The 25,638-nt window shown below is 43.2% G+C and overlaps 1 protein-coding gene across 2 annotated transcripts in view; it reads right to left on the minus strand.

Moving 5' to 3' along the window:
- Window positions 1-5,099: 5,099 nt before the first annotated feature.
- SH3RF1 (SH3 domain containing ring finger 1) overlaps window positions 5,100-25,638 on the minus strand; it is a 151,549-nt gene continuing 131,010 nt past the window's right edge. For both annotated transcript variants that reach the window (XM_012724972.1, XM_004682388.2), the window contains 3 exons: window positions 24,700-25,061; window positions 15,541-15,893; window positions 5,100-7,467 (listed from right to left, as the gene is read on the minus strand). In XM_012724972.1, the coding sequence (XP_012580426.1) occupies window positions 7,299-7,467; window positions 15,541-15,893; window positions 24,700-25,061 (884 nt within the window). In that variant the 3' untranslated portion in view covers window positions 5,100-7,298. The remainder of the gene's footprint in view (window positions 7,468-15,540; window positions 15,894-24,699; window positions 25,062-25,638) is intronic.

A 25,638-nucleotide genomic window follows, 5' to 3' on the forward strand; every position in this document is an offset into this window, starting at 1 on the left:
GCAGAACAAACAGGGGAAGGGGCAGGGAAAGATCCACAAACACAGGGTGCCAGGGACAATGGAATCACGCCAGAGAAATCCTCCCCAAGGTCGTCCTGCCCCAGCAGAAGCCAGTCCCTTGGGGGCAGCTTCTGTCCCTCGGCTTTGTTAGCAAAGAGAGCATGCTTTACTATTGGTGGCTCAGAGATCCATGGCTGGGCGTGCTGTATTTGAGGCCCTGCAAGGAGTTGTCTGGCTCCCAGAATGTCTTCTTTTTGCAAGGGAGAAGCACAAGTGATTCTGGGCACTTCTCCATTTTGCCCTATCAGGAAGGAAACATTCTCAAAAGTCACCCCATGTTCTTGATCCTGAGAAATCACCAGCAGAGTTAATAGACATCACAAGCACAGCAGAATCCACAACACTCTGTGCTTCTTTCCTCCCGTGGCTAAACGCCTAGAATGAGCCATGTAATACAAGCAGCAGAGAAAATGATTTGTGATGGAAAACATAACATAGAGGGAACGACAGGGCAAGATGTGAATCCAAACAGCAAAGGGGGTGTGTGGAAGTGTTCGCAGCAGCAAGAACTTGCTGAAACTACCACTCCCATCAGGGGTGTGGGTTCTCTGCACACGATGATATGAACAGCACTAGAGGCTGGGGAAATCTGTGACTCTTATAAACGATCTGTTCTGATTTTGCACAAGAAAAATCAATGCAAGAAAACATCGTCTTATATATCTATCAAATATCATGCTGTGTACAATGAGATTTCTGGGTTACTCTAAAGACATCCCTTTTAGGTATCATTTCCCATACAATCTGCCAGCAGGAGTTTCACGTGATTGCACAATCATTTTACAGCACCACAGACGTTTTATTTCAACTCCAATGGGGTCTACAAAATCTTTGCATTCTTTTCCTGAAGTGGAATAATTTTTGTTTTGCTTTGTTTTAAAGAATGGAGGAAGAGCATCAGGATGACTGCCAAGAACTTCTGGGTTTGGTTCCAAAGCACTCAGAGCAGAATCTCTTGGGGACATCAAATGGAACATCCCATTCAGGGATTCAGTGGACTTGTCACGATGAGACTGGGAATAGAAAGTTCCTTCTCAGCTACACACTTACTGTTGGCCTCACTTCTGGAAGAAGCTCCTGGCTTCTGTGATGTGTGACTTAATCTTGATCCTCTCTTCCTTGTTCCAAAAGAAAATGTTCTGTGCTATTCCTTCTCCTGCCGTGACCGCATCCCCACCCCCACCCCTAGGCTGCAGCTGCTGCCCTGGCTAGTCATCTCCATATGCCCCTCCTCCTCCTCCCAGGACCTCACCATCACCCGACTGATAGTTTCTCACTCGCACTCCACTTGAACTCAAATTTCCTATTTTCATTTAAGACATTTACAATGTGAACTCTAGCCATCATTTCAAACTCAATGTTTTCAAAGCAAATCTTGCTTTCTTTACCTGGAAATGCCCTTCCCAGCTACTCCTGCAGCTTTCAAAGGCTCCCATCATCACTGTTCTGTAGATCTTGGGTTTTACTTCTGTTCTCTCCATCATGTCCTATGACTTTGGAGCCATCAATTCCTATTGGCTCCTTCCCCCAAAATGTGGCTTCTAGCTTTGCTCACCCCTTCACCTCCTCTACTACTGTCCACCCCACTCCAGCCCCAGACCTTCCACCCCAGAGACACTTACTCTTTCCAGTCTAGTCTCTTCTGCACATCACTTCTGTGCTAGGAAACCTTTAGCGGCTGCCACGTAACAATTTCTGCCGGGTCCTCATGACTTTCTAGTACCTGGCCCTAAATTCATTGTACGAGATACATTTTTGCCTTAGTCAAGGGGTTTCTATGTCCCCACAAACTCTGACTCTGGTCCCGGTAGTGTTCGCCCTCTCTGATACCAACCTAGTTTCTCCACTCTTCGTCACCCAAGCTCGACCATCTTTGTGTCTTGAGCTTAGTCTTGCCTTCCTCAGCCCCCTCTGCAGCTTCTACCTCAATGCCTTTAATGATCCTTACTCTTCTAATCTTTTTCAGTTTCTATCTTCTCCCCAACCAGAATGTAATCTCCCCCAGGGCAGGGGCACTTTCACTTCTAATTATCCCCTCCTCTTGATTTCCTGTTTGCTTTCCTTGATCCTACATTTGACCTCTTTATTTTCCCCATTTTTATTGTGTATGTTCTTGGACGTTATCTCCAACATCTCTGAAGGTTATTTCTTCTGTATCATTCATGATAGCCATCACTGTGTCAGTTAAACCCATAGTGGGTTGTGATAATCCACCCAAAAGTATGTCATTGGCTTTGAAATCTAGTAGTGCTAAAAGTCCCTACCCCAAAAGGACCCTGTTGGGAAAGAATTCACCAGGAAGCTTTAAGTGCCGCTGAACCAGACAAGGTTTTACTAAGCATCTCAGACATGAGAGAACCATGCAGGAAAGAATAATTTACCAGTTAGGAGGAGATATTTAAGGGGCAGGTCCAAGACAGAGAGGAGAGCAGTGTTCCAGCCTACCGTGGGTTGGCCGCTCCAGGCCAGGCTCAGACCAGAGGGGTTAAGTTACGGCTGCGCCTCATGCTCTGGCTCCCCCTCGCCCCCAAGAAAGCTGTAAAATAATCCTTAGATCTAACACTTTTTATCTAGCATGGTGCCCCATGGCAAGGGTGGTGGGGCAAATTGTTTGGACAGGGCTCGCCAGTCTGTGATTTAGCTCACCTGTTCAAACAGGACTTGGGGCAACACTTACTCCCTGGGTACACAGTTTCTTTTACTATGCTGTCTCACTGGGCATATGTGTATGAAGTTCAGGCAAAAAAAGTTTTTTTTTCAGCCTTCTGAGAATCCAAAACCCAAATGGAATCATGTCTTGTTCTCCCTCTGGAGCAGCTGTGCTTGTATGACAGGCCACCCTCCTGATTGCAACCTGGTAGAACCATAACCAAAAAGCGAGGAAAGGCAAAAACAAACAACAAAGAAATCTCCACAACTTTTCAAATGGGGGTTCAGGGAGAGTGGTTGGTTATCTACTAAACTTCTAGTTGAGACTTGATGATGGCGTATTCTAGCAAGCTCCATTGGCCAACACTAAGAGCTCACATGAGGTAGGGTGGAGACAGGGAGAGATACAGATAGTGAGATAACGACCCAAAGCATAAGACCTTTTTCTTGTTTTTTAAAAGAAAAAAGATGGGGGTTGAGGGGAGGAGTGCTTTCTTTGGCATAAGGACCAACTCAGGATCAAAGGCTAAGATTCTGATTTTAAAAGTTTGAGTCTGCTTTCTTCATGTCCAAGCCACTGGGTGGATTTAGACAGTGGGAGAGATTATTAAAGCTTTGCTTATGGGAAGTTTTTCTTTTGCGATACCCTTTCCTTGAAAACTTCACTCACTTTAGTTTTATTATAGGCACTGACTGATAATATGCCAACCCCACACATCTGTCTTGGTGGGTAAATAAATCACAGGAAAGAACTTTTCAGCTTAAAGGGTAGAAACTCAAGCCTGGCTTTGATTTCTGCCACCATCACCACATCACAGGAATCCCACAATTGCTACCTACCCCTGTAGAACAAGCAGTGCTGGCTAAATATGGAGACGGCCTCATTGCTGTGGTAGCCACAGCAAGTGAGAGGCAGGAAGCTTGTCACTTGTCTGCCTGTCTGTGAGAACTCGGTTCTTCCTTTCCAGACTGCAAAGAAGGCCCTCGCCTGCCTTCTTACTTACCTCCTTCCCTTTGATCCAAGTCCTACTACCAGGCTATTTTGCATGGGCTTGGCTGCATAAAAAAACCTGGGCCCAAACCTTAAAACCAAGTGTCCCCTAAGTCATTCTCTGGCACCTTTATTTACTGGACAACCAATAACCAAAGTGGCCTCGTGTTATGGGAGCAGTTGCAAGACAGTAGCTGTATCACAAAAAGACCCACAAGATTTGGGTGGCTGTCAGTTCGCATTTTCTAAAACATTAAAAAGGATTTATGTACAGAAACCTTCCACTGCCCAAACCAGGAGTCTCAGCCATAATCAGTTCTTAACAGAATTTATTAAGCTATGGCGAGAAAGGAAGCTACAAATAAGGACTGCAGGGGAAGGTTGAATTAGCTGGAATGAGAGTGAGCTGGCAGTGAGGCATCTGTCTTTACTTTGTTTCTGCCTTTAGGGAGTTTATTGAATGTGCTTTTGTAATATAATTTATAAGGAAATTGGTTTTACTTAGAAGGACGTTTTTGCTTTATGTCTGGTAGCACCTTGAGAGCTTAAAAAAAGGGAGAAGGTAATTCCATTAGGCTTTCAATTTTCGCTGGCAAAAGAAATGAACTAGATGTGATTGGAAAGATAAGGTGCTGGCCTTCACTTGACCTGACCTGGCTCCAGGGGTTGGAAAATAAGAAGCAAGGCCTTTGTTGCAGAGGTGTCATTCCATGGTTAATTAGAGGCCTAGAGTTCCTTTCTTCCTTCTATAAATCCCCACCTCGATTGCTGAGAAAATGTTCACGCAGGCAGATCACCCGATCATCTTCTTAACATCATCAGGGTCATGTGCTTGCCAAGTGACCCTCACTGCACTCGGGACCATGGTGCATGATAAAATCAAGACCCTTAGAAGAGGCCAGGGCTGACATTTGAAGAAGGCAACTGTCCCCTCAGCCACACCAGAGGCCTCATCAGAACTCAGCTTTCTTTCTGAATCTCATCTCTTACTTCCACTGTTTTGAGGAGAGGTCAGGAGAGGAACAGACTATTTAAAATTAAAGAAGTCATCTCTACTGCTCAAAGTTAAGATGCTTTCCTCCATCTTTGGAGGGCTTCTGACACAATCAAGTTCTGTGATCCTTAATTTATAACTTGGTGTCTCCTAGTGAGAAGCTGGATATAGTACAGTAATACCACATTCTTGTTTTTCTCTATTTTGGGTGACTAGTTGAAAACAAGTAAGGTTTGTTAAAGAGTAAAAACAGCTTAACAAACAAACTGTTTATTGTCAACATAACCTGTTGGCGATACACACAAAGAATGGTTATATCGTAGGAATCGACTCCAGTGTGTCTTTGGTTAAAATAAGAGGGGGGGAAAGATAAATTTTAAGGATCGACACAAGGGACGGGACGCATAAAGATTGAACATCAAATTTAATCTTGAACCTTTTCTCCAGTCTTCAAATTATTAACATGAAAAGGAATGATAAATTGCAATTTTATCATCACCATGTCACTGTGTAACAAGCCCTTGTTACAAAATCTCCACCTACTGTCTCCAAAAAACCAATAGAAAACCCAAACATCATATTATCTAAGTGATCTATTAACAGATGAAATTTTAACCAACTTCATACCAGAAAACTATTAACAGAAGTACTCCAATCACATAGCTTAAAATATGGAGAAAAGACAGGTAAAAAATTATCTTAACCTGTAGTAGTCTTTTTAGTTTAAAATTTTTATAAAATACACTAAATTTCCCAAAATAAAGAATATTATGACACATTGGTGTCAACTTACACAGATGAAAGCCGATGTCAGCTTTTTTCCTAACTAAAGTTCATCTCACCAAACTTTTATATATTACATGAATATCCAAGTATTTTTTAAAAATTCAACACACAGGAACATAATGTACAGTGTTTTATAAAAAAAAAAAAAAAGGCGAATTTTGGAATGATTTCATCTCCACCACATCAATATATCTTTAAAACTGTGAAATATCTTGCTAGTGCAAGATTTTTCAGTTCATGTTTTTGTTCCCAAGTTGCAATTCTTAAAAGTAAAAAAAAAAAAAAATTGTTTTTTCATGAGAAAACTGTGGCAACGATCTCATTTATGACCAGGCTACTTTCCCTCCTTTTGCTTTAGGACTACTCAGCCCACGACGGAAGGCGTGGCGCTGGAATGAAATGGGCACAAGAGGCCAACATCAAAGGGTAGCTAAAAAAAGAGCCGCTCAGCTGGATCCTGCCACAATTGTAAGGTGTGGGCAACACTGGCTCTCGCCAAGCCTCTAGAGAACGGTCCCAGGGCTGGTCTCTGGGCTCGTCCTTCACATCTGTCCGTTGGGAGAGTCAAGGAGCACTTCCGCCAGGACGTGAGCGTGGCTGAAGGATGCCTTAGCCAGGGAGGGAGCGAGCATACTTAGAAACCTTAGTCAGTAGTGGCTTTGGAGTAGAGAAAAGAATGTTGTTTATTTTACACCTCCAGTATTGGTCAATTCTGAGGGCAAACTGACCTCAAGAGGAAACTGCAATGAAATATACACACCATGCACGGTCTACATTACTGTGGGGATCCAGTAATACATGCAAGACGGTGGGAAAAGAATCACAATGGATGAATGTAAACTTTTCACAGTGTCTCTTACAGCCTTAACTTCAGCACAAGTGCATCACTTACCACCACAACCTCACAAACGTTTGAACTGTGTCCCAGGCATGCAGATCACTTGGGGTGAAATGGACAGTTACATCTCAGAGCCATTCGCAGACAGCGAGTACAGACTCAATTTACCCAATTTTGAATCAATGAATTGAGCTGTTTCTGTTATAAAACTAAATCTATTTCTGAGTGAGTACATTTTTGTTCAAGGGTTGTGCTTTATTCTTATCACTTCGTTGCTTTCATTCTAGGAAAATTAAAAACCCACCAAAGAATTTGAGAACTTGGCCTTAAGGCTGATTCCTGACAGAACCAGAAAGACACGGGATCATTTCACTTCTCTTCTCTTGGGTTTCTGTCTCCCTACCCCAGGGCCTCATCGATACTGATTCAGACATATGTTTTTGTTTCTCAAAAAAGGAAAACCAAGTTGGAGAACTGGCATCTCTGTCTTAAAGAAGTGAAAAGTAACAACAGTGGGGAAAGGGGAGCTCATTCTAGTCAAAAGAATCTGTTGCTCTCAATAGGAGATAATCCAGCTTCTCCTTAGCTATCATTTCATAAATTAATAATTTCTTAACTCATAAGCCAAAGAATTTATCTAGCACAAGAAAAATTCAAGTTTAAAAAGCAAATAAATTAGTTAAGCCTTGTAAACAATTGTCTATTTTCATTATATTTCTTTAAAAAAGAAAAGGTTTCTCTGTAGCATAGATCAGCACAAGGCACACCTCACACATCAGAATCCAGGCACAACCCAAACCCAAACCCAAGCCTTCTTGATGCTGTTCGCAGGGAGAGCTGTAACGGAGGCTCTGGGGTCACACCAATCCTTTGCTCATCTCCTGACCATCTGGAATTCCACAAATGTGCTCTTGCCATTACACTGCTTTGTGCTCTTTCGTTGGGTGATAGGATTTTAAGCCTTCTCGACGTTGTTCTCCTCAGAGGTTTTCCACAAAGCTTCCAGGGAAAAGGCCGGTTTTCCCATTCCGTTGCAACGTGCCTTTGAACCAGCCATCCTCTCGTTTTTTATGAACAAATACAATATCTCCTTCTTTGAGTTCAAGTTCTGCCTCACTCTGAGGAGGATAGGAAACCACCACCCTGTGCCTAGGAAAGAGAGAGATGTCTTAGTCAAGGCCATTCAAAGTGGGAATGCAAATGGTGGGCTGCACATTTGCATGCCTTAAACATCCTCAGAAGAGCAAGCAGCAAGCAGTTGGGTTTGACACGGTTTGTAATACAACTCAAAACACAACTATTTTCGGTTACCAGAGACTCAGTATGAACCTAGTTTAGAAGAGCCCACAACTGATGACCGAGACTGATTCACTTGAGTGACCTTTCCAGGCACAGTCATTCTTGTCCCCTCGTGCCTGTGACTCAGGGACACAGAAAGAAATCTTTATTCCACTTCCCAAGAGAGGAGCCATTTCTGTCCTTCCTTCTTCTTCAGGAAAGGAGTGAATTTATTTGATTGGCAAGACTCAGAGATGCAGCTGAGCAGTGGGTGCATCGCTCTCTGCCCACCTCCAGCCTGCGTGGGCTCTACTCTGCCTCTGCTTCTATGCTGTAAGCACCGTGGAGTGCTCCGAGCCAGGGGCCGGGGCCCAGGGGCTAGGCCTGACTTCTGAAATGGGCCTGGGGTGCTGTCTCTGTTTACTGTTTACAATGAGGCTGTATGTACCCACAGGCAGCTTGTTCTAGAGTCCAAATTCAATCCAACACGCTCAGGCATGAGGTTAACATTCTCACCTCTGTTATTCAGCTATCTGTGCCTGTTTCTCCACTAGTTCTCAAGTCAGACAACAGCAGGATGAGCTGTAACTGTCAACTAAACCCCCCAGGTGCTGTGCTGTATAACATCCTCCTACCTCCATGTCTACTCCCTGGTCTCCTGGGGCAAAATCCTAGTTTGTAGTCAATGATATTAAAGGGAAATGACTTCGTTCATGCTCTATAATGATGTATCCTTTTTTATTTTTCCAGCATCACTACTTTCCTTTGGTCTTCTCTTGTTTTTCCCAGCCAAAGGGGAAAATGGTAGAGCAGCCAACCAAGATGGCCCCAGGTGGTCTCTGCCTCCCAGTACTCAAACTCTTGTGTCAGCTGCTTCCACAGACATGAAAGGGGTGACCTGTGTGGCCAGTAACACTGTGAAAAATGATGGAGGGTGATTTCTGAGGCTAGACAGTAACAGGCATTTAGCTTCCACATGTTGTTTCCTTGGATCACGTGTGCTGAGGAAAATCAGCTGCCTCATGGTGAGGAAATGCTGTGTTATCACGATGGCAAGGCCCACATGGTGGGTGACTAAGGTCTCCTTCCAAAAGTCAAAACCAACCAGGCAACAGTGGTTACAGTGAGCCACCATGAAACATCCTCCAGCAGCTGAAGTTGACATCTGGACTATAATCTCCAGAAGTACCCAAGCCAGAACCACCCAGATAAGCCTCATTCCAACCCACAAACGTGGCGAGGCAATGGTTGATTATTGTTTTAAGTCACTGAATACACTCTGATGCCAGAAAATGAGTACTCAGTCATAAAAGTGACTTTGAGTTACTTTTTTTTGGTTCTCAAAGTTGGAAAATGAGTTCACAGCCTCTAGGGACCCACTCTTGACTACAAGTGAAGAATGTTACAACTTAGAAAATGATATAACAAAATTCCTAGAACCCATTAGAACCTAGACCATTCAGAAGATTGCTTGCTTCACCAGGCTTCATTCAATAACAACCAAAATCCACTGTCATTATGAAGAACAATAGCAAGAGGCCCAGACAATCACTCTACTGAAAACGGCATTTCTGCAAAGTTCAAGCGGCTGCCCAAACAATTCCTCAGCTACTTCAGGGTGCAGGAGCTAAATTATGCTCCAAGATGTGAAGCAAAAGCACAGCATGGAGTCTGGCTTATCACATCCAGGAAAGGTTCAGCTAATTCAATATTTACAAACCACAAGGCTCAGTGCTCATTCATGCCTGGAATGAGGGAGAATGGCATTGTGGGGGAAAGCACCCGTCTCGGGGTTGACACAGCCTTTAAGGTCATTTTCAGCAGTGTAACTCAGAGCCAGTTATCTTAGTTCTCTCAGGTTCTGCTTCCTTGGCCATAAAACGGGGCTGTAGTAAGTTAAGCTCACTACTGCTGTTATCACGAAATGCTTTGAGATTATAAATGATGCTTTTAGTACAGTGTCTATCATGCAGTTCACACCCCAAAAAGCAAAGTCCCAATAAGACCACATGGCTTAGGCAAGAGCGGGCAGAAGCCTAGTGCTTCAAGGAAGTGAAGCATATTGCTGGCCAGTCAGTAGCTGGTAACTGCTCCCCAGGATATGGACTTGGGCCATAACCTAAACAATTGCCTGATGCGAGATTTGACAAGCTTTAAAAGGATGTAAAGTGAGGGTTTTGAAACCCCTCCTCTGACACCTTCAAAGAGCAGAACAAATCACTTTTGCTTGGGCTAATCTGAAGGAAAGAATCAGCATAAGGAAATGTCTCAAGTCTGATGCTACACACTAAAAACCCTTGGAAAAGGCAATGTAAAAAGTTGCCACTTAGGGCAAGTTAAAATTTGAGTAAAGCATTATACTTCTGACTCAAATCCCATTCTGAGTAGATCTCTTGTGAAACGCACTCCCCACTGGTTCTTTGTGAGCTGCCTTAAAGGTGAGACGGAACAAAAATTGTTCTTGAAAAACTTGAAGCGAATTAGATTAATATTTGCATTTTATAAAATGCACTAAACCAATTTTGTGAAAAAAAAAAAAAAATTGAACTGGAACTGCTGCTGGGCTAAGAACATAATCTTCTTGCCAAGTTCCCAGTGGGAGCAAATTTTCATTGCTAAGTTATAAAACTCTGGGGGGTGGAATGAGAAACCACGAAACCACGTGCATAATGGAAACTGTGACACAGTCGTGATTGTATGAAGACTACCAGGTGCAGCAGTAACAGACCCTGCAAAGAAACCTCCCAGCCCAGACCCTGGCCTGGAGCCTTGTGACGTAGTTTGCATACAAATTTCTAATACAGACTCTCAAGGCCAACACTGGGCACAACCAGCCAACTATCTCAGGCATGGGAAGGTTTTGCCAAGTAAATGTTTACAGACCAACAAACAGATGTAAGGCACAGCTGCTGAGGCTCTTTCACATGTGTTGTCTTTATTTGGGGAAAGTTCTAAACCTCAAGAGTCAAAGATTACTCTCCCATGATCTCTGAGGGCCTGTAGCCTCCCTTCAATCCTGCACCCTGTCTTCTTCTCTGCATTGCCATTGTGCCACCCTGCCTGACAACCTCGTTGCCTTCCACTGGGTCAAATTATCTACCTTCCCTCCTGGCTCCATTCTCTTTTTGCCACCAATCCATCTGATGGAGAACTGACATACTAATTTTCTTAAGTGGCAACTCTATTTGCAGTTAAGCTCTGCTCACTCAAAAATCACTACTGGCTGGCCCTCCCTGGTGGCACAATGGGTTAGGACGCAGCACTGCAAGCTGGCCACAGCTGCTTCAGTGCAAGTTCAATCCTCGGCCCCAGAGGTGACCCACATGGCCTGACAGACCTCTCCTTCCCGCCGGCTGCTCCCCTCAGCAGTGTACTTCGTCAGCCTGCCTGCTCTGCTCCCCACTCTGTCTCTGGTGAAGCCTCTCGCCGTCCCTGCACCCCTGGCTTGTACCTATCCCAGTTCTGCATGCATAAGTAAATCTTAAAAAAAAAAAAAAATCACTACTGGCTTTCAAACAGGTTTTAAGATATTCAAAAAGCCCCGACTGATGTGACTTCAATCTCTCCTTTTAGCTGCCATTACCATTTCTTGAAATCTGCCCAACACTCCTCTAAACACAAACTCATCTTTCCGGTATGGCTTTTACTGCCCATCCTTGATGCACTACCTCATGTGGTTCCCTCTAATGGGTCACCCCTTGGAAGACCTCTGCCCATCCACCCGCCTCAGCCTCTCAATCTCACCCTGAGGAATCTTCTCTAAGCCCTCTTGACCAGATGCAAGATTACCCATCGCCATTTCTCACTGCACGGCACAGCGGGCATGAGCTATCACCACCTGCAGCCCTGCCTCATCCTTCCCACCTGACCTTGCTCTGTTCAGCAGGTAAAATGATGGTAAATTTGGGTATGTGCCTCACAGTGCTTAGCATGATACCTATGATAATACTCCAAGAGCAGGTGGAATGAGACAAAGAAAATGCCTAACTGTATAGCAAAACTATACAATTGTTTTATAAGTACAAAACTCCTTTAGAAATAATGAAATCCCAACAAATGCTAGAATGAGGATTAGCCTTGAACACATTATGCTATGTAAGAAACACACTAAAGGAAAAGTAAATATTTCCATATACAAGGTACCCAGAATAGTCTATTCAAAGAGGTAGAGAGTAGAATGGTGACTCTCACGGGGTTGGAGGGGAACAGAGGAGTTATTGTTTATTGGGTGCAGCATTTTATTTTTGGATGATGAAAAACTAGGAATGTAGTGATAGTTACCACCACTGTGATGTATGACCTGAGTAAATGTACTTAATGCCACTGAATTTTACATTTGGAATACTGGTAAATTGTATATGTTTTTTACAATTAAAAAAAAAAGCTAAATGAATACCTGAGTGAACAAAAATAATGCAAAGATTGGAAATGAAAAATAAAACATAGTCTGAGTGAGGACCTGCTTGGTCTCTGCTGTTCCCTTTGAGCCAAGCACCAGGTGGGGTATACAGTGTGGTCCGGAGTGGGCGTCTCCCTTTTGGTGGCCGTGGGACCCTAACTCAGTTATTGGTGATAGTTACCATGATGGAATTCAAGAAACAGAGCCTTGTTCTACCAAGAAGCTCCACTAACATGCTCACGCCAATCTTCCTGGTTTGCTGTGTGCTACTCTGGCAGCCATCTAAACGGGCACTTACAGTCTTTTATCCATATGCCTTTTCCATTTCCTTTATTTTTCTGCTCTCTCCTGTTATCTGTAATTTATATACTTTTACTTCCAATTTCCCCTGGTACAGCTCAAATTGGACCCCCCAAGGCTCCGGGAGGCACCCTGCCCGTCACGCTGGTCTGGGTGGGTAACCATGGGCTGCTTTGTGCCAGTTGCTAATGCAATATAATACCCAACTAAGCGATTCACTGGCAAGCCACACTAGCTTGCTTCGTAGCTCGCCTGAAGCCCAAGTAAATCATGTTCATCACTTCACCCAGTGGGGTCATTTTCACTGACTCAAATTAATTGTGCTGGTGAAGCCCCACTGCCTTTCTGTAAATTTGTCTCTATCCAATTTGTATGTTTCCCAGTGTTCTGGTTTAATCCTGGATCCAAGATCACAGGTTCGTTTCCAATTTAGGAAATGGGCTTATGTGGTGATCAATTTAATTCCTAAACTCAAATACTCAGCTAGAGATGTTTTGCTCCATCTCCTTGAAGCCCTTTACCTGTAAATCTTTTTCAGAGAAGAAAAACCTGCCATACTTTCTTTTATTTGCCATTCTTCTGAAGTATTTTATTTCTACTTTCTCTTTGTAATCCCTAATTATTTTCTCAAACTCTCTAAAACAGAGTCTAAAATATTTGTTCTATTATGTCTGCTGTCATCAATTATATATTTTCTGCCTCAAGGATAGTGCTATTTCTTGCTTGTTTTCTTCAGTCTCTCTAAGAAACACAAAAGAATCCTTTTATTCTCAGAAAAATTCTCAGCTGACACCCAGGACCTGTCAACACATGGTGAGGCTCATCCTTCCTTATTCCGAGAATGCTGGTCTTTAGGCTACATGGCCCAACTCTCCATGAGGGCCCTCACTGCTCTTTCACATTCCTTTACTGTAGATCTACGAGACAGGGTTCAGGGTATGAAAGAAAAGTTTATGCTTGTCCTCATTATAATCTGCAGATAAATCCTATCTCATACTGTACCAATAGTAGATACTGAGGCTTATTTTTATGAAATCCTATCAGTCAAACTGAAAAAGAACCTCAGGCTTCTCCACTCTGCCTAAGCAAGAGTTACTGATATTAGGTTGTGAATAAGGGAATCTAAGATCCTGAAATGCTTTTAGAATCATACTGAGGCCAAAGTTAATCTTTTCTTCATTCTTGGTAGTAAGTGCTTTTTATTACATTGAATTTTTTGAAAAATTAAAACAGGTAATCCCAACATAATACACTTGGTAGCTTTTAAGTAACCCAAAAATTCCATTCCCAGTGGATGATAGAATGACTTCCTATCCTATTTACTTCCCCACATTTTGCCTGTTGTTTTGACAGTCAGGCAGACCTAGGAAGTCAAGCTAACTAAACACTACTGGATGAAGGCAAAGGAGCTATGAAAAGTTGGGCTGGACAAGTATTATATTTAATATTCCATTCAGCATATGGATTGTAAAAATATAAATCCAGACAGAAATCTTCTCCAGACTCCTTTCCTACGTGTAAAAATTTAAATGGTTACATAAAACCTGCCTGGGGGTTCCACAGTGCCCGTGTCCATCTGTCCATTTTGATCTGTCCATTAAACTCTCCAAGTGCCCTGTCTCCCATGCACCCCGTTCCCAGAACTGCCTTCACCTGCTTCATTAGCGGGTTCTCCTTTTCACTGTACTGAGCAGCAGGAGCCTGCTGTTAGGATCTCTCTAAGAGATAGGGCTGGAATGCAGAAGCCACAGAGGCGAGGAGAGGACATCTGGCAACTGAAAAGGAATGCGTAACGGGGAAGGAGGCAGAGGTGCCAGGGGGAGTCTGGGCAAAGTGAACCATCACTCAGAAGTTAGACAAACACCACAAACGACAGGGGAGAGAGGAAAGGGACTCAGGGAGTGATGGAAAACCTGCAGCTCAATGCCTGGGAGGAGAGGACCAAAAGGAAGTAAACAACTCAATGGACTAGCTCCAGAGACAGAAGGCGCAGTCCCCAGAAAGCAGAGTAATTCTGCAAGAAAAAGGCTGGCTCTCAGAATACAGGATGAAGTGTATTCAGGACAAAACCCTAACGCTTTACTGAGAGCACAAAAGATGAGGAAAAAGATGGAATGGAAGAAAGGCTGTTTATTTAGGGCAATGTCTGGTTTCAAAACAGGTTTTATAAGGGTTAGACAGAACTATAGAAAATTAGTTCCCCTCACAATAAAAATATATAATATGTTGTATACTTTGTACTAAACGCACAGACATTATTTAAAGCTTATTCTTTTCTCACTTGCTTTTTGGTTAAAAAAAAAAAGTCAAAATTTCTGAATTAAGATCTCGAATGAGTACAAAGTCATTTTGAAGACTAACATTTTATAGTAAGATTTCAAATCAGCAACACAGAAAATGCTACCCTAAAGCACATCTCCACAGATTAGAAATCAGCTTTATTTATGAAATGCAGGTACGGCGACAATAAAGCTTATGGAAACAATAAAACAGATGACACTTTTAAAAACAAATGTTCGTATATTTATGCATTATGTGGACACAGTTCAGCATTTTTAGTGTACTCTGTGATGTTTTTCCTGGGCCATGAACAGTGCTTCATTTTTAATTCATATAGTCCTAGTAGAGATTCGTCTTGTTAAATATATTTCCTCCCCTAATGCACTCCTGTTCAAACAGAACTGCGCCCATCGGTAATCATTATTCGAGGTCAGAAGCACTGGAATCGTGCTCACCGTTCTGAGAGTAACTGAACCAAGTCACTGGGTCGGAGAGGCATTCTCTGAGACTGTGGTCTCTTCTGGCTCGAGAAAGAGAGGGGAACATTCTCTCAGCTGGTAGAATTTTAAGCAGGTGCTTTACCACTAGCAGGCTCTAGTGTAAATCTTTAATTAAGAAAAAACAAAAAAGGACAGGAAAGGCTTCACAGGAGAACAGTTGTTGGTGGTGGAAAAGAAGCATGAAGGAATAGATGTGAAGAGTTTCCAGTGACTGAGAAATTTCATCTGGTTATCATTCAGGAGTGGCTGTCTAGAGAAAAATCAACAAAAAATAAGGCTGGGGACCCAGGCCCTGTAAGACTCATGGAGGGAACTAGGAGGGAGGGGGGCAGGTGTGTCCAATGGTAAAAGAATGCCAGTGCTTGGTGAAGCAAAAATTAGGAGGAATGGTAAAGGCTGTTAAATTCCAGAATACTCCTGCATAAAGCTTGCTGTGCATTTCAAGCCGCACATCACAAGACTCACCTTTCACACACGACAGGCCTAGACTCATTCATGACTGGGCCCAGTGCGGAGCAGGGCTGCCGAGGCGGCGGGGCGACCGGCGCCGCAGAGTCCGGGGCGCTCGTCTTCCGATGTAGAAGAGCATCCTGGGTCAGAGGAGCTCCCGCCGCGGCCGGGCCCTCGCCATCCGGGGGGCAGGTGCCGGCCCTGCCGTGGGCGCCCCCCAGCGGCAGCTCAGGACCCACCGCGCCCTGGAGGGTCAACTCGCCTCCACCCAGCTCCACTTCCAGGGTCGGGGAGGCTGGAGGAGACCCCCGGGGCTTGCGTTTCGTGGAGGCACCGGACAGCAACTTCAACAAACCTTTTTTTTCTTTCTGGAACAACAAACCAAAAAGGTATATTAGTTGGTCACTGACAGCGCTGCAGTGATAATAATATGTAAGGTGCTACCGTTTCCACTGTTGGTACCATTTAAAATTATTTCTGTGGCTATTTGGTTCTTCATGAACTAGTTGCCAATTTCTGTGCAGTGTTAACCTGACCTTTTGCTTTCCTTTCTTCTCCCTTTCTGCCTGCATGTTTCGGACTAACTATGGTGTTTCTGTCTTCTGAGTTTGGATAAGCAGATAAAAAAGGATGTACAACAAAACCCCCATCAATTCATATCTCAAGCTTGGTGAAAGCAGAAGTACACATTTTAGGACAAAATAGAAATTTCATGTTATGGATTTCCCAAAGTTCTGCCTGCATTTCTAAGGCTATTTGTATAGAGAATTAAATATAAACCTAACCACGCTGGACTACACATCCACATACGGAACTCTTACTTGCAGGTGGTAATGTCTTGATCCATTAGGCATTAAACCACTTCTTACCCTGATCAAACTTAGGCTAATAACAAGAGAAGCCAAACAATTCTATAGTAAAACTAACTCCCTGTCAGAAAGCAACTCCATCAGATTTGAAATAAAGCTTTGTTATAAAAATAACTTAAAAAATTATATCTCTTTTTGCAAACAAATATGCACATAAGTCACCTCGCATATATGTGAGAAGTCACCTCTCATATATGCATCTCTTTTGATACCATTGCACTTCACTGTACTAGGAAATTGAGCTCTACAGCTAACTCTCCTTCATCGCCAAGTTCTAGCATCAGTGTTTTCAGTGATGACCAGAAACATAGAGAAATCATCATTTGCAATCTTTGACTAAGATGTTAACTACATCATAAAGTCTTCTAAAAGGAGACACTGCTTGACAGAAAACAGAATTATTTCTTTAGAAAAACCTTATAAGCAAATTTGAATTAATAAGTCCATGGATGAGGAAACAGAATTATGAGGGGTCCACAAGAAGACACAGAACTTTTTTGGGAATGTGAGTTAGTTCAGATTCAGTAAAAGTCCCTGGGGGAAAAGGGTCCAAACCCATAACACAGCTCCATTAGGAACAGAATGGCTGAAAAAAAAGAGGAGAGAACAACAATCATTTACCAGCTGACGAACAAGCATCCCAGGGAGACTACCCGCGGGCCTTATTCACCTAATGCTGCTCACAGGACCTGTCACCCAGGTACATCTGGGGGAGGGCAAGGATGGTGGGCAGTGTTAGGCCCAGCTGCAGATGAGCAGAGCCCATCAACACATGGTCCAGCCCTCTTCCACCCACCCCAATCTGAAGAAGATTCTTTCCCGTCTCTCTGCAAGGTCTGTCCTAAACTCACCCTACTGGCTTTGGCTTGGTTTTCACATTTTCCAAGAGGTTACTGTATGAATTCTAATAAATCATCCTGTGAACTTGGACAACATGAATGCAGTATCTGTACTTCACACAGCTGTGTCACAGCTTCAAGTCCCCCCAAAAACTCCAAGAGGATGATGTAGGGAAAATATTTAGCTACTGCTTGACTAGGGAAATAAAAGGGGACATTCAGGATCCCTCAAATCCAATGGCGATAGATTTCCTTCTACACAATGACCAATGAAGTGGCCAGAGGAAAGGCCTTGCCCAAGCTGCTGCCACATTTGCTGAAAGGAACCTGAGGTCTAGAGGGCCAGAGACTGAATTGGGAAAGAATGTTCAGCAGCTCACACTTGAAAGGGAGCAGCTGGCTGCTAGGCTAGTTCTTCCTTCCTGATGTAAGAAAGCACAAACCCTGGGACCCCCACAGATCTACTAAGAACATCAAGCCCACTGATAAATTGCAATCTCAGCAAGCCATGGCTGAAGATATTTCTTAAAAGCTCCATTCTGGGCACTCAGAAAAAGATCAGTTAACTGAAGAGCGCTGAGGGAACAGCCTCTAAAGTGATTAAGAAGAAAGATGACTTGGTTCCTCTAAAATGATTAAACACATTAAATACAGCTTGCTTTAATGACTTCCCAAGGCCGCGCTATCATCATCAGTCGATGCTGACTACCCCCGGAGCAGCAGGCACAAGATGAGGTGTTGTGTTGGGGGTGGGGGGCACTAACAGGAGATGCCGCTCTCCTCTAAGGAGCTATGCTTTTAATATCATCTTCTGACGTTTTCTACAGTCAGAACAATGTGCCACTTGAGAGTGACAATTTTGCAAACTCAGACACTTATCATCTAAGGGCACCTTTGTTTTTTCCAAATCCTGCAGCAGAGATGAAAACTGCAGATGAATTAGTAAAGACTACACTTCAGCAAAGCAGTTTTTAAATGTAATGTTAATAGGCAGGAAAAAGGAGCCCATTCTTCAAACAGACCTTAATAATTCTTCTCCTGTGTGTTTCCCAAGAAATTGTCCTAGATCAAATGTGTTTTTCTCTTCGGAAGATTTGATGATTTAAAAACACACCTCGTATAGATATAAAAAGAGAACTACTGAGGTTGTAAATAATCACCATATAACCATAAAGAGTAATTTTTACATGTAAAAGCAATTTGTGAATATCAACATAACGACGTTCTATTCATCATGTAACAGAGAACACCGGGTGGGAAGCACCAAAGCACAGCTCCTTCCTTCCCAAGCAAAACACACCTCTTCTGAGCCACTCACAATGAGCATATTCTTATCCAAGTCTTCCTCTTTATTTCTCTCCTTACATTCAGACGTACCAAGAAAGTAGCAAGAGAGAAACAGTTTTCTGTGTGGTATAGGTGATCCATAATCTACAGTTGGGCTCCATTAATCACAGTTGCTGCTCTCAAGATAAAAAGTCTCAAAAAATTCATTCATTATTCAATTCATTAATCATTCATGGTTGTCCAACAGTAATCATTCCTCAGCAGATACTTATTCCATATTCAATACAAGCCAAGAGATGTGCTAGGTTCTGGGAACAGGACAGGAGACAGCAGAGACGTAATCATGGCCATAACACAGGTGCACTAAGAGAGCTAAAGCAAGGTAAGAGCAGAGAGAACGGCCAGGAAGCACCGGTGAGATGGCAGGTGTGTGCTCATGTGCCCATGTGCGAGTGTGGGGCTTTTGAAAGAGAGTGCATGGAAGAAGGGAAAGGCCATATGAAAATGGAGCTTAACCACTGCTGAGATAAGAATCATCAAGTGATTTTGCAAGGCTTTCCATACTTACTCCTCACGCCCACTCGGGAGACAGACATTAGTCGTATTCTCACTGTCTAAACCTCTGAAGCTTGGTACAGTCACACTGCCGGGATTGGAAGTGGGATGTGAACCAAGGTCCCACTTCTCTTCTGTGAGTTCAGCTCAGGTAATGTCTCCAGAAGCACATGCATTCTGTGGAATGATGAGGCAGACACGCCAGCCTCCCCACCAAGGCGGTTCTGAGCCCGACTGTGCAGGTCTGCAAGACAAGGCTGCAGCCATTGGCAGGGGCAGAACAGTGACTGGCTGCTGAACAAGGAGGGTGAGCAGGCTTCTCCTCAAGAGAATGAAATGGTCACCCCAGACCATAGTGCTTCTGACAGTGAAATAAGAACTTAGAGGAAGGAAAAACCACGTGAGCACAGTCATCAGTCGGGACTTCAGGACAAATATTTATAATGGAAGAAAATAGGCATTTAAAACTAAATGGACCCTGTGCTTAGGAAAACTGAGAATAGCAAAGATCCTCAAATATCAGACTAACTGAAGAAATCTGTGGTTGGTTCCTTATAGGAAAGTGTCATTAGGAAGCTGGACCTGGGGGATTTCAGGCACTGAATAAGTTCGGTGGCCCCCACATAGAAATGTTATCTTTCAAGAATACATCCAGGCAACAAAGCATTCAAGCCAAGCCCCACTTCTGCTGCTTCCCATGGGAAGAACAGCACCAGAGAAGCCCTATGAGGCATCTCCAGAGACTCTGAATGTGGAGTAAAAGGGTTCATGCCTAAGAAAGAGAGAGAGACGAGAGTAAAAGCCAAAGAAGGAAGTTTATTGCGCCCTTGGGCAATACCCACACATGTGTATGGCAGGTATTGTAACCGTACTGTTGAAAAGCAAGCTTTTTATACAGTTATGGGGTGGGCCACTTTAATGGGGCACTTTGCCCTTACTTGGAGTTGTTTTTCCTTGATTTCAAGCAACTGACTCACCCCCCAACATCACTACACACACACCCTTTTTCTTGCTGTAGGTGATGCTTAGTCACTGGGCAGGTTCTGGGTCTAAGTTTCTACCCTGGAGTGGTTCTTAACTTCCGCCTGGGCCTCCCTGAGCCTAACAGGGAGTGGGAAATGTAACACTTGGGGTAGGGGGTAGAGAGGGAATTCCAGCAGTGGTTCTCCTTTTTCTGAAGTGAGGATTAGAACTGTTAACTAATTAAAAATAGGAAGCCAGGCCTTCCTTGGCAGCGCAGCAGGTTAAAGCACAGCACTGAGGGGCTAAAGCCACTTCAGCATGAGTTCAATCTCCTGCCCTGGAGGTGACCCACAAGGTGCTGCCGACCCCTCCTGACCTGCCCACTGCTCCCCTCAGCAGTGTACTTCCTCGATCTGCCTGCTTTGCTCCCTGCTCTGTCTCTGGTGAATCCTCTCACTGCCCCTGCATCTCTGGCCTGGCCTGTATCCAGTTCTATATGCATAAATAAATAAGTCTTTAAAAAAAAACCAAAACAAAAACAAAAAAACAACAGGAAGCCACTAGGTTGAGGTGGTGCCTTAGCAGCTTGCATGATTATGCCTGAAATGTCTCTTGGTTAAGAAATCAAAATCTAAAGACAACCGATCGTAGCAGACAACCAGGCTTTCCTGAGGAACATCCACTCAGTGATACGCAATCAAATAATGTCCTCACTTCGCTTCCAAGTCTCCTCTGTAAAAGTCTTGCTCCAGCTCCTAACTACTATTGGCCTAATGCTGCCCAATTCAAAGTAAATTTTGCACAAATTAATGTTTTTTAAATATGCCTCAGTTTGTCTTTTAACAGAATTTAGAGAGTGTAAATAGAGTAAATTACATAATTGGTACTGAAGATAAAGATGTTTTCTGGATGAAAGCTTAATATACCAAAGTAATATTTGTCAAATTTTGGTATACAGGGGGAAAAACGTACAATCTATATTATACTAGTGGTTTTCTTTGATATCTTGGGTCATATTTAGGTTTTCTGTTTGGATTTTCTCTAACTCCTAAATAAAAATGTAAGTTAAAAATCTTTAAGAATACAATGTACACATATACTAAGTATTTTAAAGCCTAGGGAACATGTTTGGGTGGGGACTATCTGGTCAAATAATAAAGCCTGAAAAGTATCCAAATAAAGTGGCAACTGATAATTACAGAAGATAGCAGAGATTTTTATAGAATTAAAATAATGGTAGAACCAACGTTGATTTCAAGTAAGAAATAACTTAAATGATGTTTCAAAATATATTACAGATTTTCAGATGCTTATTTATCAAACCATGGAATGCAGTTACAAGAAAAGCTAGCTAGAGATTTTTAAGTCAGGGCTAAAAATACATTTCTGAGACTGTCAGATGGGGCTGCCAACTAAAATATTGTTCAAAAGAAATATCCCGACTTGGTGAGAGCTGCAACAGTCCTGTGCATATGTGGATAACCCACTGCGGAGAGCTTGAGTACAGAGAAAAGAGGTAGATAGCCAACAAGCTATCATTTGCAGGCATCATGCATTGCCTGCAGTTGAAGTTAATGGATGATGCTGATTACAACATAACAAAAGAATATAAAAATGAGAGAACTGTCAAATACCCCTGGAATTCTGAGACATTTCAGAAGTCTCAAGTAAAACTAGAATCTCTGATACCCTTAGAACCTAACTCTTTCCTTGACTTGCTGACAATTTGATCTCACAAAAAGTTGAGAGCTATCTCCCACAATGAACCTAATTCAAATCAACTGGAATAAAGGTTGAATCAGGAAGCGGAGAGATTTGGCTGGTGAAAATAGAAAGAAATATCCAAGTAAGTGCCCAAAGAGAAGTTGGCTAAAGTCAAATTCAAACTCTAAAGTTTAAAAGAACTGATTTTCAAAGTTAAAAAAAAATATATGCATGACCTGAAACTCAAAAAGAAAGATACTTCAAGAGGAATGGGAGGATTCTTCAGAAATTCTAACCATACAATTGCAAATTACCCAGCAGATGAAAATATAAAGGCAACCAGAGGTACAGATGTGATCCCCCAGAGAGCGGCCTAATGGGCTCAAATTTTTAAAGGACAAACACAAAAAGATCAAGGGAAAGACCCATAAGAATGAACATATCATGGCCCACAGTATTTCAAGAAGGCTAAAGATCAGAATGAGCTCCAACTTGCAAAATGTTAAAGACCAAAAGGAAAAAAGAAAGAAAGGGATTGCTTTAAAGACATGTTTAAACTAGACGAATGGAAAAGAACAGACCTGCTGTTTGGGGTGGATAGTGGTCCTCAGATGGAATGAAGAAAGAGAAGGATAATCTTCAGACTGAAGAGGAACAACAAACCTTGTTAAGAGGGAAAAGGGTGAAGAGACTGGATTTATAGATCAAAATCTGGCTCTTGAACAGGCTGAATTCACTGCACCCTGCACAGATAATTAACAGCCTAAATGTAACCAATAATCATTGACAGATAATGGTGAATTTGGTATACGGGTCAACTCAATAGGCCAAAGAAAGGCATGGGTAGTCTCAGTTACCAAAAAGAAGACGACAATGAACATTGCAGACCATCTGGAAAATTCTACAACAGTGTATTGAAAGAAAGGTTTATATGAGTAAGGAAATGAAGCTGAGGAGAAGCTCCCCCCAGGAGCTTGTTAATAGTAGGAAACGACAAAAAAAATGGAGAGGCTGGGAGATTGGATGGGAGAATGTCAAAGACATTTAGATTTCAAAGGGCTGCTGATAAGGTTTCCCTTGTCATGATATTCTTACATGGTGAAAGAATGTGGGCAAAAAGATGCTCAAGCTGAATTACTGAATTTTTATCAACTGGGAAAAGTTCTTTAGTAGACTTGGAGCATTAAATGAGGTAACAGATTCAGGAGAGCAAATTTTGAGGACTCTAACATGGAATGGTAAAAACAACTTCCAAAAGAATATTCACCCTCTAACATCTTACTCAAGCCATCATGTAGAAAGGAGATCAAGTTTCCCTAAGCAACCCCTCAAAAGAAAGAAAAAGGTTCGAAGGCACAAGGCGAAACATATGGGTTCAATGAACCTCCATATAGTCAAGTGTCTGGTGATGGCCTGGGTCACTCCAGAGCGAGGACACTTCATGGCTGGTCATCAGGATGTCCAAACAGATGCCCCTGGCCAGTTCTGAAGGAAGGGGAGTCAACAGGAGAAACTGAAACTATTTCTGTGTGTGCTGTAACAAACAACCACATGCTTCATTGTGAACACCAGGTCCTAACACCAAGGCCTTGACAGGGCTGCATCCCTTCTGGTGGAACCCAGGGCACATCATTTCCTTGCATTTCCTGGCTTGTGGCCCACTGACCTGTAGATTGCTTCACTCTGATTCTGATTCTGATATCTGACCTCTGGCCGAGCTCCTCCACCTCCCACCCCCCACCTCTGATCATCCAGGATAAATTCTTCATCTCAAAACTTAAATCACACCTGCCAAATTCTTTTTGACTAGGTAAGGAAATATCCTCAGGCTTTGGCTATCCCTGGAGAGCCATTATTCTGTCTAGCAGAGGCACCTTTCAAGCTGCAGAGACTCAGTGAATTATTCTCTGTCAGGGCATGCGCTGCAGAATCCCAATTCTCCCCACTGACAGGGTCCCTTAGCAGCATTGTCACAAAACCTTAAAATCCAAATTGTAAAAATAATTCTTCAACGGACATTAACAGAGTTGAGCATCTCCATTTGAGTTCTAGTTTAATGTAGTTAATTATAAACACTGAAGAGATATTAATCTTTTCAAAAATGCTCATATTAACCCAGCAATTAAATATTAACTCTTTAGTAGGCTGTAAAATTTATTTCCTTATAAAATGCTATTTATAGGCTTCCCTAACCATTTCAGTAGAGGAACACGCAGTACCCTTGAGCCAGGTGGCTGAGAGTTCACGATTACTCTAGAGCTTCCCAGACTGGGCTGCAGCTTTAGGGGAAGAGCATGAAATACCGAAGAAAAAGTCATTATTTTAAGACAATTCTTCAGAATTCACTATCACTCCTCTTCCTGTTCACAGTTAACCACCATTAATTTTCCTGGCCTCCAACCACCTATCTCCAAATTCAACCCTAGGTTAATGTTTCAAATATGGTCTTCTGCTTATACACTGTTTTGAAGTTTAGCCCCAAATGACAGCATCTTAAAAGATCTATGGATTTAGAAAATAATTTTTTCCTTCTATTTCAAGTCAAGAGTAAAATTACACACGCTGATTATAGTCAATACACGATGGAAAAAATAAATCCACGAAGAACATTTTTAATCAACAGTTTCCACTCCCTGTCTATTAAATCTTTTTTATAGAACTGTTAACGAGATGCAAAACTGACTGCACAGGAAGAATTAAGGCCGGCAAAATGATGAGAGAATGACTAACTAAAGGGGAAAGGCACGTCTTCAAGGAGGCACGGTGACTCTTCTTCGCTGTGGTCTCCCTAAAATCCAACACAGAACTTGGCAACGAGTGGGTGTATACGTGCAGCGCCACAGGGATTGGGCACCTGGGGGTGACTCTTGGCAGTGAAGACTGTGTAACAATGAGCCCTTTCATTAGTCAGAAGTGATGGAACCCAGGTAAGCGGAGAAACCAGGTGTCGGCCTTACTTTACTATCCTTGTCTGGCTTGGCTGCTGAACTGTTCCCACAAGCTGACAAAGCACTGTCGGGAGAGGTGAGCACTCCAGGGATGATGGTCACGGCCCGGCCACTGGGCTCGGTCTCCAGTGAGGCAGTGGGGATGCTCGGGGAAGTGAGCGAAGCAGCCGCGGCACAGGCCAGAGGGGCGCCGGCTCGGCTGAGGCTGACAGCAGCAACGTGGGCGACGGGGCCGGCCATCGGGGGCGGCGGCTGTGAGGAGGCCACGGCGTGATGGGGCAGACCCACGGAGGTGGGGCCCAGAGCGGCAGAGTTCTGGACCTGGATGGGCATCACTGCGGCCGTGGGGCGTTCCTGGTTGTGTGCCGCCACTAGAAATGACAGGAGGGAATGGCAAAATTCAACTTTGCTAGTAAATGCTCCTCACCAAGACATGAGTCATTTCTCTGCATCAGACCATAATGAAAGGCTGTTATTGCATTTATTGCAATAAGTAATGGCTGGGTGATGGTTTAAAAGCACTTAATCTTAGCTGGATCTCTAGACCACTTTTTCCTTCTGGGTCAGACTTTGAGTCTGTTGTGTGTCTAGTAGCTCAGCTGTAACCCTGAGACCCTTCAGTCTTTCCACTGAATTAGTGAGGTTCTGCAGCATCAAACTAGGTTGGTCTTCAGTTCTCTGAAAAATTATTCTCCCTCTTTCTTTCCTTTGGTTTTTCTGCTAGAACTCGAGGTTTATCCCACCAGCATTACCCCAAGACTCTTGGTAAGTTTTCAATGCACTGGAAGAAGAAAGTGGTTTAAGGGCCCTCCCTGGTGGCGCAACAGGTTAAAAGGCAGCACTGTGAAGCTGCCTGTAGCCACTTCCGTGCAAGTTCGATCCTCAGCCCCTCAGGTTACCCACATGGCATGGCAGACCTCTCCTGACCCACCTACTGCTCCCCTTAGA

Source organism: Condylura cristata, unplaced genomic scaffold, assembly GCF_000260355.1.
Source record: "Condylura cristata isolate star-nosed mole 26May11 unplaced genomic scaffold, ConCri1.0 scaffold00014, whole genome shotgun sequence".
In the NCBI taxonomy this organism is placed as follows: Eukaryota; Metazoa; Chordata; class Mammalia; order Eulipotyphla; family Talpidae; genus Condylura; species Condylura cristata.